General features: G+C 35.8%; 2 protein-coding genes across 4 annotated transcripts in view; both read left to right on the top strand.

Moving 5' to 3' along the window:
• The window catches only part of LOC309499697 (serine protease FAM111A-like), a 68,301-nt gene that overhangs the window by 21,427 nt on the left and 30,825 nt on the right, over positions 1-16,049 (top strand). The window lies entirely within an intron of this gene.
• On the top strand, positions 9,505-15,355 carry LOC309499742 (transmembrane 4 L6 family member 1-like). Of its 3 annotated transcripts, XM_082171187.1 has the most exons (5): positions 9,514-9,842; positions 10,808-10,873; positions 11,968-12,098; positions 12,179-12,365; positions 14,212-15,355. In XM_082171187.1, exons 1-5 carry the CDS (start codon positions 9,666-9,668, stop codon positions 14,218-14,220), a joined length of 570 nt encoding a protein of 189 aa, XP_082027313.1. In that variant the 5' UTR covers positions 9,514-9,665; the 3' UTR covers positions 14,221-15,355. The 3 variants fall into 3 exon arrangements, with proteins under 3 accessions (XP_082027312.1, XP_082027311.1, XP_082027313.1); XM_082171186.1 differs by lacking the exon at positions 14,212-15,355 and having other exon boundaries at positions 9,505-9,846; positions 10,821-10,873; positions 12,179-12,883; XM_082171185.1 differs by lacking the exon at positions 14,212-15,355 and having other exon boundaries at positions 9,509-9,842; positions 12,179-12,883.

Below are 16,049 nucleotides of genomic sequence, written 5' to 3'. Positions count from 1 at the left end.
GCTCAGTCTTAGGCCCTTTGTTATTCAGTCTATATGTTAACGACCTAACAAGCATGTCCTCAAGTTGACACCCAAATGTATGCAGATGACACGGTCATTCTGGCACATGGAAGAGACAGATATGAAGTGGCAACCAAATTAACAGCAGCAATGGCAAAAATTGTCACATGGCTCTCTGAGTCTTGCATGACACTAAACGTCAGTAAAACTGCGTGTATGTATTTTTATATAAGGAAAAATGAAAATCAGCCAGATGTCGTTGTAAATGGGGAAAAAATCCAGATTGTGTCACACTTTAAATATCTGGGAGTTACTCTTGATTCACAGTTGTCTTTTAAGAAACATATAAAGCAGGTTTGTAATACTGTTAAATTTAATTTAAGAAATTTTAGACACATTCGTAATCAGTTACCTCTAGATGTTGCCAAATTGTATATGCACTCAATGATTTTCGCACATTTTACATACTGCATCACAAGTTGGTCACAAACCGGAAAAACAATACTTGCTCCACTACAAACGCTATAAACAAACTCTCAAAGTATTAGATAAAAAGCCATCAGGTTATCACTACTGCAATATCATTCAAAAGCACAAACTCTTGACTTTTGAAAATTGTATGTGCTTTGCCAATGTTTGTTTAGTGTACAGAGTAATTAATAATCTGGCTGCGCCCCCATTAGAGGAGTTCATATTATTGCTCTCAGATAGTCGGAGAACAACCAGGGCGACCAGTAGAGGTCACTGTGCCGTACAGCGCAGACGTACTGAGTTTGGCAGATCAGCCTTCTCAAAGAGCCTCTAAGTACTGGAACTCAGTCCCAAATGAGATTAGAGACATCAGTACATTTACTTGTTTTAAATATAAAGTAAAATTATGGCTAAAATCGATACAATCATGTACCCATTAATCATAAACTCAAAAAACTAATTTTTTGTCGTATCCTAACATTGTATTGTAGTGTCTATTAATATTGCACTTTATTTTGTTCTGTTGTTTTGTTTTATTGTGTTTTTAAGAATGTGAAACTTTGTTGTCTGAAAGGCTACTTGCGTGATGACGTTTTATGGTATATTTATGTGTTTGTTGGATTGTTAATTGTATGTTACCTCTTCCTGCCCAGGGACTACAGATGAAATTTAGCTTGTAGCTAATTCTAGTATGGCTGAGTGCCATGCACTGTCCCTGTTAAATAAACAAATAAATAAATAAAATAAATGTAAAAAAAAAAATTTTATGGGGAAAAAGTAGACCATAAATATTGCATAAATATTAATAAATTCAACAAAATTCTCTCAAAATACAAAATTAAAAAGAATAAATATTATAGAACAAAAATAATTTGCATTGGTTTTACTGGGATGGAGGAAGTTTCATTTTTAGGTGTCCGGTCACTTCTGACCGGGAAGGCCCAGGGTGTGACTCTGAATAAGCAAAAGACACAAGAATGACAAGATAGTAGTGTTTTACATTTTGCACATCCGTGTGAATGTTTATGGCTAACCATTTGATGGTTTGTGTGTAGAATTACTGTACAAAAACAAATTTTCTTAGAAGAGTTACTGTAAAATAGTTCTGGATGAAGTGTTTGCTTTTGCAAAAGATTTGTGATGTTTTGCATGCTGTGTGCATGTTTTGTGGCTTGTGTGTCGTTTAATAAATTGTGTGCATGCACTGGCGGAGCTAGGGGGTGGCCAGGGGTGGCCGTGGCCACCCTTGGTCGAAGCTTGGCCACCCCTTTGGCCACCCCTCTCACAACTGCTGTTTCTGTCTCTTTTTTTATTGACAAAAATTGCGTTTTTTAAAACGCTGAACCGTCTCTTTAAGACCACAAAAAACATGAGACTTTTCAGACGCACACTCCAACTTCACCTCAGCGCCAGGCGCAAGCCAAACGACTGCGGAAATGAGCAAGTGCCGAATGAGCATCAGCAGAACATCAGACAGTGATATGCACATAGTAAATATAGAGTCAATCTTTCTCAACTGGTGGGTTGCAAGACCGTTTTGAGGAAGTCGAATAGTGGACAGTCAACAACAAACATAATTGTCTTTTTTTCTGATGCTACTTTTATTTTAGAAGATGTGTGTGAAAGCTTGTGACACTTCTGTCAGAAGCCAGCCGCGGTTTGAAAATACACGGTCAAGCCAGCCACCAAAAAAAAACAAAAAAAAAACAACGTGTGCGCCTATTACTGTGAATACGGTAATTTCAGTAACAGCAGAGAGAGAACGCGCTTTCAGAGCGCTTGAGTTGCCCAGATCTATCTATCTATCTATCTATCTATCTATCTATCTATCTATCTATCTATCTATCTATCTATCTATCTTTTTTCTTTCTCTCTCTCTCTCTTTCTTTCTTTCTTTCTATCTATCTTTTTTCTTTTTTTCTATCTTTTTCTTCTTTTTTCATATCTATCTATCTATCTATCTATCTATCTCTTTCTTTCTAATTTTAATTTCTTTCTTTCATCCAACAATTCTATCAATCTATCTATCTATCTATCTATCTATCTATCTATCTATCTATCTATCTATCTATCTATCTATCTATCTATCTATAATCTATCTATCTATCTGTCTATCTATCTATCTATCTATCTATCTATCTGTCTGTGAGAGACGATATAATAAGATGCCATATTTCGAGAGTTTTTGTACTTTACTCTGTTATCCTTTTAATTTACACTCACATTGTCTTTGCAAGTTGCACAAATTTTGCACAAAAAAAGCAGTAAAATAAATTATACATTCTTTCTAAATACATCCCTTTTTTTCATATATATATTTTCATGTATTAAAAGTTTCTGGAATTCAATGTCCCAAGTATGCACACCTCATTTGAAACCATTTTACTGCAGCATTTTGGAGATATGTCACATTTTACTACTTCAGAGGTCTATAAAGACCTCATTTCTAATAAGTAGAAAAAACTAATGGTCAGTCCTTATAGGGGACATCCCATACAGTATGCACACCTCATATCAAACCATTTTACTACAGCATTTTGGAGTTATGTCACATTATTTGACTACAGAGGCCTATAAAGACCTAATTTCTAATAAGTAGAAAAAAATAATGGTCAGTTCTTATAGGGGACGTCCCATACAATATGCACACCTCATATCAAAACTTTTTACTGCAGCTTTTTGGAGATATGTCACATTATTTGACTACAGAGGCCTATAAAGACCTAATTTCTAATAAGTAGAAAAAACTAATGGTCAGTTCTTATAGGGGACGTCCCATACAATATGCACAACTCATATCAAAACTTTTTACTGCAGCTTTTTGGAGATATGTCACCTTATTTGACTACAGAGGCCTATAAAGACCTAATTTCTAATAAGTAGAAAATACTAATGGTCAGTTCTAATAGGGGACATCCCATACAGTATACACGCCTCATATCAAAACATTTTACTACAGCATTTTGGAGTTTTGTCACATTTTACTAATTTAGAGGCCTATAAAGACCTCATTTCTAATAAGTAGAAAAAACTAATGTTCAGTTCTTATAGGGGACGTCCCATACAATATGCACACCTCATATCAAAACTTTTTACTGCAGCTTTTTGGAGTTTTGTCACATTTAATACTTCAGAGGCCTATAAAGACCTAATTTCTAATAAGTAGAAAAAACTAATGGTCCGTTCTTATAGGGGACGTCCCATACAATATGCACACCTCATATCAAAACTTTTTACTGCAGCTTTTTGGAGTTTTGTCACATTTAATACTACAGAGGCATATAAAGACCTCATTTCTAATAAGCAGAAAATACTAATGGTCAGTTCTTATAGGGGACGTCCTGTATAGAGTATACACGCCTTATATCAAAACATTTTACTGCAGCATTTTGGAGATGCGTCACATTATTCGACTTCAGAGGCCTATAAAGACCTAATTTCTAATAAGTAGAAAAAACGAATGGTCAGTTCTTATAGGGGACGTCCCATATAGCCTAGTATGCATACCTCATATCAAAAGATTTTACTGCAGCATTTTGGAGTCTTGTCACATTTTTTTATCTAACAGATAGATAGATAGATAGATAGATAGATAGATAGATAGATAGATAGATCTGGGCAACTCAAGCGCTCTGAAAGCGCGCTCTCTCTCTGCTGTTACTGAAATTACCGTATTCAATTTCAGTAATAGGCGCACACGTTTTTTTTTTTGCGGCTGGCTTGACCGTGTATTTTCAAACCGCGGCTGGCTTCTGACAGAAGTGTCACAAGCTTTCACACACATCTTCTAAAATAAAAGTAGCATCAGAAAAAAAGACAATTACGTTTGTTGTTGACTGTCCACTATTCGACTTCCTCAAAACGGTCTTGCAACCCACCAGTTGAGAAAGATTGACTCTATATTTACTATGTGCATATCACTGTCTGATGTTCTGCTGATGCTCATTCGGCACTTGCTCATTTCCGCAGTCGTTTGGCTTGCGCCTGGCGCTGAGGTGAAGTTGGAGTGTGCGTCTGAAAAGTCTCATGTTTTTTGTGGTCTTAAAGAGACGGTTCAGCGTTTTAAAAAACGCAATTTTTGTCAATAAAAAAAGAAACAGAAACAGCAGTTGTGAGAGGGGTGGCCAAAGGGGTGGCCAAGCTTCGACCTAGGGTGGCCACAGCCACCCCTGGCCACCCCCTAGCTCCGCCAGTGCATGCACACAATTTATTAAACGACACACAAGCCACAAAACATGCACACAGCATGCAAAACATCACAAATCTTTTGCAAAAGCAAACACTTCATCCAGAACTATTTTACAGTAACTCTTCTAAGAAAATTTGTTTTTGTACAGTAATTCTACACACAAACCATCAAATGGTTAGCCACAGTCTCCACACCCAAGATGTAGCCGTGCCACTGAGAGGAGGCTGAGATGCACTGAGGGACTAATGGGAGGAAGAGATGACTGGGTGGCAGGAGTGTCTTGGGACTGCAGAAACAGACAGATACTGAGGAAACATACACGTTTATTACAAGTTGTTTGGAGAGGTGGTGGGAGAAGGTTGGGCGGGACCAGCGGATTCACTCTCGCTGCTTGCGGTGGGCTCATGCTGCTGATCCTCACAGTCTGGGTGGTCTTGGCTGGGAACTGGGTTGTGAGTGGGACTGGCGTTGTTGGCCATAGTTCCGACGGTGAGTGGCGATTCACAAGACGCCAGCAACCACTCTACGAATTCTGAATTTCTACTTATTTGAAATGAGGTCTTTATAGGCCTCTGAAGTCTATTAATGTGATGTATCTCCAAAACGCTGCAGTAAAATGGTTTGATATGAGGTATGCATACTGTATGGGACGTCCCCTATAAGAACTGACCATTCGTTTTTTCTACTTATTAGAAATTAGGTCTTTATAGGCCTCTGAAGTAGTAAAATGTGACATATCTCCAAAATGCTGCAGTAAAATGCTTTGATATGAGTCGTGTATACTGTATGGGACGTCCCCTATAAGAACTAACCATTCGTTTTTTCCACTTATTAGAAATGAGGTCTTTCTAGGCCTCTGAAGTCGAATAATGTGACATATCTCCAAAACGCTACAGTAAAATGGTTTGATATGAGGCGTGTATACTGAATGGGACGTCCCCTATAAGAACTGACCATTAGTTTTTTCCACTTATTAGAAAGGGGGTCTTTCTAGGCCTCTGTAGTCAAATAATGTGACATATCTCCAAAATGCTTTAGTAAAATGTTTTGATATGAGGTGTGCATACTGTATGGGACGTCCCCTATAAGAACTGACCATTAGTTTTTTCTACTTATTAGAAATGAGGTCTTTATAGGCCTCTGAAGTCTATTCATGTGATGTATATTCAAAACGCCGCAGTAAAATGTTTTCATATGAGGTGTGCATACTAGGTGGGACGTCCCTTATATAACCTGAAAATTAGTTTTTTCTACTTATTAGAAATGAGGTCTTTATAGGCCTCTGAAGTCAAATAATGTGACATATCTTCAAAATGCTGCAGTAAAATGGTTTGATATTAGGCGTGTATACTGTATGGGACGTCCCCTATAAAAACTGACCATTCGTTTTTTCTACTTATTAGAAATTAGGTATTTTTAGGCCTCTGAAGTCGAATAATGTGACATAGAAAGGCGTGTATTCGGTTGTTAAGTCGTGACGTAACCAATACTCTTTCCGGGTCCAAAGTCCAGGTCCTCTCTACCTACCTACCGCTTTCGCTAGTGTTTTGGTTATTATAGAGTGTTTTTACAATGCCGCAGTGCTGTGTCCCGTGTCCCGAGCTAACTCACTTCAACCTCGTAAATCTTCTTTTTCATTGATGCCTGGACTCTACCCTTAATTATGCCACCTGAGTGATGAGCTACACTAAACACTCTGTTGGTGTTAAAGGAATTGAAACCCTTTTTGACCGCCAAGGGTGCCTCACTAAGAAGGACGTGATCGTAAATAAATGTACAGGTTCCACCGCTGTTATTTCTGGACGAGAGGAGCGCTTGGACCCAAAACGTCACGCGTGACGTCAGACTTAACAATCGGATACTCTATGGGACGTCCCCTATATATAAGAACTGACCATTAGTATTTTCTACTTATTAGAAATGAGGTCTTTATAGGCCTCTGAAGTAGTAAAATGTGACAAAACTCCAAAATGCTGCAGTAAAATGTTTTGATATGAGGTGTGTATACTGTATGGGACGTCCCCTATAAAAACTGACCATTCATTTTTCTACTTATTAGAAATTAGGTCTTTATAGGCCTCTGAAGTAGTAAAATGTGACATATCTCCAAAATGCTGCAGTAAAATGCTTTGATATGAGTCGTGTATACTGTATGGGACGTCCCCTATAAGAACTAACCATTCGTTTTTTCCACTTATTAGAAATGAGGTCTTTCTAGGCCTCTGAAGTCGAATAATGTGACATATCTCCAAAACGCTACAGTAAAATGGTTTGATATGAGGCGTGTATACTGAATGGGACGTCCCCTATTAGAACTGACCATTAGTTTTTTCCACTTATTAGAAAGGAGGTCTTTCTAGGCCTCTGTAGTCAAATAATGTGACATATCTCCAAAATGCTTTAGTAAAATGTTTTGATATGAGGTGTGCATACTGTATGGGGCATCCCCTATAAGAACTGACCATTAGTTTTTTCTACTTATTAGAAATGAGGTCTTTATAGGCCTCTGAAGTCTATTCATGTGATGTATCTTCAAAACGCCGCAGTAAAATGTTTTCATATGAGGTGTGCATACTAGGTGGGACGTCCCTTATATAACCTGAAAATTAGTTTTTTCTACTTATTAGAAATGAGGTCTTTCTAGGCCTCTGTAGTCAAATAATGTGACATATCTCCAAAATGCTGCAGTAAAATGTTTTGATATGAGGTGTGCATACTGTATGGGACGTCCCCTATAAGAACTGACCATTAGTTTTTTCTACTTATTAGAAATGAGGTCTTTATAGGCCTCTGAAGTCTATTCATGTGATGTATCTTCAAAACGCCGCAGTAAAATGTTTTCATATGAGGTGTGCATACTGTATGGGACGTCCCCTATAAAAACTGACCATTCGTTTTTTCTACTTATTAGAAATTAGGTATTTTTAGGCCTCTGAAGTCGAATAATGTGACATAGAAAGGCGTGTATACTCTATGGGACGTCCCCTATATATAAGAACTGACCATTAGTATTTTCTACTTATTAGAAATGAGGTCTTTATAGGCCTCTGAAGTAGTAAAATGTGACAAAACTCCAAAATGCTGCAGTAAAATGTTTTGATATGAGGTGTGTATACTGTATGGGACGTCCCCTATAAAAACTGACCATTCATTTTTCTACTTATTAGAAATTAGGTCTTTTTAGGCCTCTGAAGTCGAATAAATTGACATATCTCCAAAATGCTGCAGTAAAATGCTTTGATATAAGGCGTGTATACTCTATAGGACGTCCCCTATAAGAACTGACCATTAGTTTTTTCTACTTATTAGAAATGAGGTCTTTATAGGCCTCTGAAGTCGAATAAATTGACATATCTCCAAAATGCTGCAGTAAAATGGTTTCAAATGAGGTGTGCATACTAGGTGGGAGATTGAATTCCAGAAACTTTTAATGTAGTAAAAAATATATATGAAAACAAAAACAAAATATGTATTTAGAAAGAATGTATACTTTATTTTACTGCTTTTTTTTTGCAAATAATTATGTTGTAAATCTCTAGCCTACATAAAAATTATCTAGACATGACCTGTAAAGAAAAAAAAAACATTAGTCAAAGAAATACACAACTTGCAAAGACAACGTGAGTGTAAATTAAAAGGATAACAGAGTAAAGTACAAAAACTCTCGAAATATGGCATCTTATTATATCGTCTCTCACAGATAGATAGATAGATAGATAGATAGATAGATAGATAGATAGATAGATAGATAGATAGATAGATAGAATGAATGAAAGAAATAATATTAGATGAAGGAAAGAAATTAAAATTAGATATAAATAAATAAATAAATAAATAGATAGATAGAATGAATGAAAGAAATAATATTAGATGAAGGAAAGAAATTAAAATTAGATATAAATAAATAAATAGATAGATTTTGAAGGTTGAAGGCATTGAAGGTTGAATAATCTTTGGACTACAGTATTTATCGGCATGTTATCTCATCCATGAAGATGCAACAATGTAGAACAAGCTATTGGATATTTTGAGAACCAGAACCAAGCTAACTGAGCAAGTTGAACTTTAGCTATAGTGGGTGCCATTTTATTACTATTTAATTAATTTTAATATGAGGTGGTGGGTAATAATAAAAAATTCACTCAGTATTCCATGATTCCTAATTCACTACTATCTCAATTACAATTAAGAACAAATTAACTTTATTCAGTTGTGTAGGCACTAAAACAGTCCAATACATTATCAAATTATTTTTTATGATAAAATAATTAAGATTTCTGTGCCACACCAGACTGGTTGCTGGCCCTTGCCTGGCCAGCCCTATGAAAAAATCCTGGCTCCGCCACTGATTTGGTTTGTTACACCCTGTTCAAACATAATTTTGTCAATACAACACACACATCGCACACACACATTTCCCCACAGTTTATCATTTCTTCCATGTCAGATCTCAGGATGCAACCAAATGATTATGTATTGTTTGTAATGACAACCAGAGTAACATTTCTAAATCTCCACAAATATGTAATCAAATGCATATAAACATAGATTTGTATAAATGGGGTATAGACTGTAGTTTTTAATGTTTGATGGTGGTTGTTTTAAAAGCTATAAAGTCCTGCTTTGTTTGTTAAAAAAAAAAAAAAAAAGTCTGTGTGATTCCAGAGATATCTTGGTAATAGGATTTGTTTCAGTTAAAATGTTAACTATCACAAGTCTCTCAAAAACAAGAGAACATAAAACAATATATTTTTATATTGTAATATTTATTCTCCAGAAAGGGTGTGGTTAGAGGAACTCGATTCCATGGGCTGGTCTTATCTTAACTCAAAAATAAATGACCAGCAGTATTTATAAAAGCACTGCACTCTGGTAGACACACAACTTCAGGGGGTGTACGTCAGGGGTAACGACCAAACTTTTCGTCAAGTGCTTTTATCTAGGAGTTTTTTTATATCAAATACTGAACAGATTACAACCGTTATTCTCTGACCCACCTCGCAGCATGTGTACAGGAAAATGTGCGCTTTGCATCGGGATAAGTCTGTACCCGTTGGTGTTCATCTCCATAATCTGTAATATTATACTGTTTTTTCCTGGCTGGGATGTAAAGTACGTGCAGAACCAACAAATTACAGAAGAGGTCAAATACATGGGAGGACTGGTTGGAGGGGGGATAATGGTGAGTCTGTTTAATTGTAAACTATATATCAGTTCTATTTCTATTTAAACATCATAGCGTGCATATGTGATAATATATCGTGTAAATGCTTCTCAGTTTAGTTTGGAGCTTGTCAGTCAGATGTTTACAACAAATAAGCTGCCTTTGTGAGAATATACAGAGTCTTAAAGTTCGCCCAAAAATGAAAATTCTGTCATTTACTCACCCTCAAGTTGTTTCAACCCTGTATGAATTTCTTTTTTCTGCTGAACACAAAAGAAGATATTTTGAAAAATGTCGGTAACCAAACAGTTGATGGACCCCATTGACTTCCATAGTAGGAAAAAAATAATACTATGGAAGTCAAAATTCTAAGTCAACTTAGCTCCAGTCTATTTAACGGATCTTCTATCGCCCTATAATCCATCGCGCTCTTTAAGATCACTAAATTCAAGGCTTTTGGTCATACCTAGGATATCCAGAACCACCAAAGGAGGGAGAGCATTTTCACATTTGGCTCCAAAACTCTGGAATAGTCTTCCTGATACTGTTCGTTGCTCAGACTCGCTCTCCCAGTTTAAAACTAGATTAAAGTCGCATCTCTTCAGCCAGGCATTCATATAATCCTACAGTTCAAACTACAATCCGGCCTCTAGCTCATAAATGCCAGAGGAGAACTGGCCCCCGACTGAGCCTGGGTTCTCCCAAGGTGTTTTTTCTCCATTAGGTCACCTGATGGAGTTTTAGGACACCATTAGGTCACTTGATGGAGTTTTTCGGTTCCTTGCCACTGTTGCCTTTGGCTTGCTCAGTTGGGGATATTTTGGGGATATTTAATTTAATTTTATCAATCAATAAATTCTACTAGAAACAAACCGTGTTGTATTATTTTAATACTGTGAAGCTGCTTTGATACAATCTGTATTGTGAAAAGCGCTATACAAATATACTTGACTTGACTTGACACTGCCCTTTCTGTCCTCCAGGTGTTGATTCCAGCCTTTCACATTCACCTGACTGGAAACCGGGGTTGCTGTGCTAATCGCTGTGGGGTGAGAGAGCAATCCTGCCACTAACAAAATCTTCAGTTTATAAAAATCTAGACTTCAGTTTATAAATATCTACAATCCTTTAGAAATTAAGTTGTGAAGAGGATTGTCCACTAGACCTTTACAAGCTCAGGAGAAGGGATGCATTTGTCACTTTTAAAATAGCAAGGGTGCCAAATCCTGTTCCAGGAGATCTACCTTCCAGCAAAGTTCCAACCCTGATCAAACACAACTGAACCAGCTAATTAAGATCTTCAAGATCTTCAGGTTAAGAATTAGCACAAAAAAAGAACAGGAAATACCCAAGACACCTTTAGAATTAAAGTAACATTACAAAGAACAAAAAAAAACACATCCGAAAACACGCAACCCTTGTACGTTGCTTGGGCAAAGACCTAAATCTACAAGCCAAATTACTTTAAAATCTATTTATGGCAAATAAATGTATTTAAAATGTAACTAAGTTCATGTGATGTACATCATTTGTCATGTGCTGGACAGAATGAAGTACAGACCTGTTTGAAAATACACAGGTGGTCCTCTGTTGTGAAAAAAAAATCTATAAAAATATGACTCATGAGCCTTAAAAACGTGCCCTCATTGTGTCTTTTTGCAAATATTTGCATTTTGTGACTTGTAAGAACCTGAACAGTTTTACAAGAGTCACTGGCTAACAACCTCGTTGAATGGTGACAAATGTGTAGGAGTTTTCAGGCATGTTGTTGTGTGATTGGGAAATCCTTAAAATGAAATTTGGGGATAATCATTTATAATAACTGCATGCAGTGTACACTGCCCTCTACTTTTAAATTATTAAAAGCTGAAGTAGGCATTGTAGATACTAACTGTTTTTAATTACAAAATGTAATAAAATAAGTGTACTTACACTACCCAGACAAAAGTTTGAAATAATTATATATAATATTAAGAATAATATTTTTCAAATAAATCTTGTACGCTTTATTTTTTTTAATCAAATAAATGCAGCCTTGGGTGAGCATAAGGGACTTCTTTCAAAAACATGAAAAAATGTCATTATTTATTCCAAACTTTTGACCAATAATTAAATCAGTCTCATGAATCGTTTTCTATTTCAGATGTTCCTGTCCATTTTATTTTCAGCAGTGGGTGTAGCTGGCGCCCTTTATAGTTTCATAGTGGCTCTGAAAGGTCTATTCCATGGACTATACTGTAAAGATAAGCTTTGGGAAACTCCCTTTAAAGACAGGTAAGAGATACACCTCAGCACTGTAAAGCATGTGATAGCACATTTTTCTGTTTAAAAATGTTGTTGTCTATATCTCTTAGAAGCGGGAGTTACCTTATGGACCCTAGCAGGTGGGGAAATTGCACTGAGCTAAACAATGTGGTGGAGTTTAATGGGCGTCTGTTCTTAACACTGCTGGTGACCAGCGCAATGCAACTCGTCCTCTGTGTCCTACAGATGATCAACGGCCTATTCGGCTGCCTCTGTGGAACCTGCTTAAACAAAGGGGTGAGAGGCGCCATTGGTGAATGAGGAATACACGAAAAGTTGTGGCACAATCTAATTGTAATACCTCAGAGTGAAAAAAATGCCATTTTAAAATACACTTTTGACGACGATGAACAGTAAAAAATATCAGAACACTGAATATCGTGACTGACCAAGTAAAATAGTAGCCTACCAACATATCTTGTTAGAAAATGTACTTTATTGCCTTGCTCTACCTCAGGTTTCTTATCCTGTCTTCTTAAGTGTTTTTTTGTGATATATGTATCCCCTCTGACCTTTGTTCAATAAAAAAGTTGGGGGAAAGTAGCCTACCAACGTGATGCAGCAAGGTTTACAAGGTTTAAGCCTGGTTTCACAGACAGTGCTTAGACTAAGCCAGGATTAGGCCTTAGTTCAATTAGGACATTTAAGTACCTTTTATAAATGTGCCTTAGAAAAAAACATTACTGATGTGTATGTTGAGACAAAACAATGACACTGACATATTATAAGATACTGTGCAAGTTGCTTTCAGTTAAAACAGCTTTTCAATTTTGATATTTTTAGGTCAAACCGTTCTTGTCTTTCAGTCATATAATGCAGGTCGATGGTCACCACCTCAAAGAGCATGCACAGAGTCCAAATTAAAACAATTCCCCATCGTCCAAATAAAAAAATTCCCCATCGTAAGTACACATTTAAGGCGACATCTAGTGTATATATCTATGCACCAGTCTGCGTACACGTCAGATCAGATCACTTCGACATGGCTGTGTATAAGAGGTAAAAACTATATAAATACTGTTCGTTTTCTCACACAAACCGCTCGTTTCGTGTCTTAGGCCATCAATGTGTACTTACGATGGGGAATTGTTTAATTTGGACGACGGGGAATTGTTTTAATTTGGACTCTGTGCATGCTGTTTGAGACAGTGACCATCGACCTGCATTATATGACTGACAGACAAGAACGGTTTGACCTAAAAATATCAAAATTGAAACTACTGCGGAAAAAAAGACACCTAGGCTACATCTTGGATGCCATTGAGGTAAGCTAAAACATACCAAAAATTATTTTCGAAGTGAACTATCCCTTTAAAGACTACTGTAAAAAAAATTAAAAAGGCAAACAGGGGACTAACTTTGAGTTTATATTAAATTTTAAAAAATATACAATTACATATACAAGAATTTTCACAAGGTTGTCTCTTGCTTCTAAACATCACCGTATTTAAAATAAATTAAAATTCAGTTAAGCAGCATTAGCCACATTTTATGCTGGATTAGCCATTTGTTGTGCTTTTTTCATTTCCCTTTCTGTTAATACCAGAACTCTGCTCTTTAATTAAATTCAATTATACGATTTAATTGTTCACAACTTCACACAACAGGTAACACTAAACAACAGAGCTATAACCCCTATTAAAGGGATAGTTCTCCCAAAAATTTAAATCATTTACTCACCCTCAAGTTGTTCCAAACCTTTATGAGACTATTTCTTCTTTTGACCACAAAAGAAGATATTTTGAAGAATCTTGGTAACCAGACAGTTGACTTAAGCCATTGACTTCCAGTTTTTTTTCTCCTACTGTGGAAGTCAGTGGCTACCGTCAACTGTCTGGTTACCAAGATTCTTCAAAAGATCTTCTTTTGTGTTCAGCAAAAGTAAATGATGACAAAATCTTACTTTCGAACGAACTATTCCTTTAAATGCAGACCGATTCCATGTCTTCTAGGCTTGACTGGCCGTATGTTCAATCCTTTCAACTTATGTAGGCTAATAGTAATTAATGAAGCTTATGAGCATAAAAGCGCTATTGAGATTGTACTTTGCGCATTGTCTTACACTTTCTTCCATGTTTTTTAGCCGCTGTAAGCCCTCACTGCTCCGGGTGCCAGGGAGATCATATCAACCATCCACACCCCAGCCTCCCTGATCAGTTAACAAGCGCCCTCTTGTGGAAGATGCGACTGAACATTGAAATAGAGCTTAATTTGTGCTTTCTGTGTGTTGTGTACACTAATCTTGTTGTCACGTTCACCGTTTGAAGTTTAATGCTGATGTTTTGGTTTAATACTTTTTTCAAGTAACAGGTTATGTTTAACGACTTCCAGATTGAATAATATTTTAAAGGAAAAGTACTTTAATTAATGACATAGCATTTGTTTTGTATCTATCTGTATTTTTATAGTTTAGAAGTTAAATAAACATACTGAAAATAAAAAATAAACATCCAAAAGGTTACACAATGTGGGGAATATTACTTTAATTCACATTTAATATTATACAATTTAATTATCTCCAGAAATCTATTATTTTGCATCGAGTTAATTCAAAAATCACTTAAAACATTTAAAATTAGTCAAATACACATGCATGTAAAAAATAATAAAAATAATACTGGTTTTACAATTCAATTTTGTAAAGGGGGTTAGGGTTCTTCAAATATAGAATATGAAAATGTAATACTGCAATACTGTACTGGTTACATCAGTAGTTTTAAATGATTTGAAAGATGGGTGTAGGCCAGGTCTGTCTACCGTGTAAATGTTTTTTGGCAGAATGACAATGTAACAAGCATAGGCTGACAAAAATAAAGACCAACATACAGTGGGGTCCAAAGTCTGAGACCACACTGATCATCTGGAATTCACATTTTACAAGATTTCTCTTTTTAAGCATTTAAAACAAAGAAAATTGAAAAGAAAAAAGAAAAGTAAAATGATAAAGAAATATAAACACGATCAGCCAGTTCTAGATCATTAACCAAATTTGTAACATTGGTTACTACTGTAAATGAAGCTAAAAATGAAAATATTTCCTTAGAACCCTTTTCACAAGGTTGTCTCAGACTTTTGAACCCATCTAAATAATGAAATACTTTAAATTATGAACCTTCTCACCTCATCTCAAACACGAAAAAACTAAATACAAACATACAAAGAATGCAGATCTTGACTGAACAAAATAAATACAGACTACAAAGTGTAATCCTAAAACCAAAATTAGATAGACAGTTAGCAGTCTTGTCATTCAGGTTTAATCTCAAATGTTCCCTTTGTCTATTAGTGTTTAAAAGTTAATTGCATAGTTACAGTATATTCTACAGGACTTTTAGATTTAAGAAAATGGCAGAATTACAGCGAGGTAGACTGCGAATTGAATGTATGTGGACTACAGGGTTCCAAATGCAAATAATAGGCATGATGGGACTAGCACAATGGAGACCACTTTTTCTGTGGCCCAAGAAGTAAACTAATAATGATTAAAATGATAATAATGGTAAAACTTTACAGTAAAGATCAATTTTTTAACACTGTGCTGTACATTTTTACATAACCAAAACATTAACATTTCATGTTGTACACATTTACATGAATGTATTATGAACAAATTAATTAACAATGAATAATAAACAATACTATATTTATACATTTACCAAAATAATAAATGCTGTAAGAAATATTATTCATTGATAGTTCATTCTAATTAAAAAACGCTACAACCCAACAAGAGAAAAGAATGTGTACTGTTAGTAAGGGGTTAGCTGTCAAACCTTCTGAGAATATAGTTCCCAGTATGTATACGGTTTGAAAATGGCTGTGTCTCATGTGACCTTGTTATTTGTACACGCTGTGACTATACAAATCACAACATGTAAATAGGAAAATGTTGGCGTTATTTTGACACTTATTGGGAGCAGA

This window comes from Leuciscus leuciscus (assembly GCF_965113295.1).
Source record: "Leuciscus leuciscus genome assembly, chromosome: 5".
NCBI classification, from domain to species: Eukaryota; Metazoa; Chordata; class Actinopteri; order Cypriniformes; family Leuciscidae; genus Leuciscus; species Leuciscus leuciscus.
This window is presented reverse-complemented; position numbering and strand designations above follow the sequence as displayed.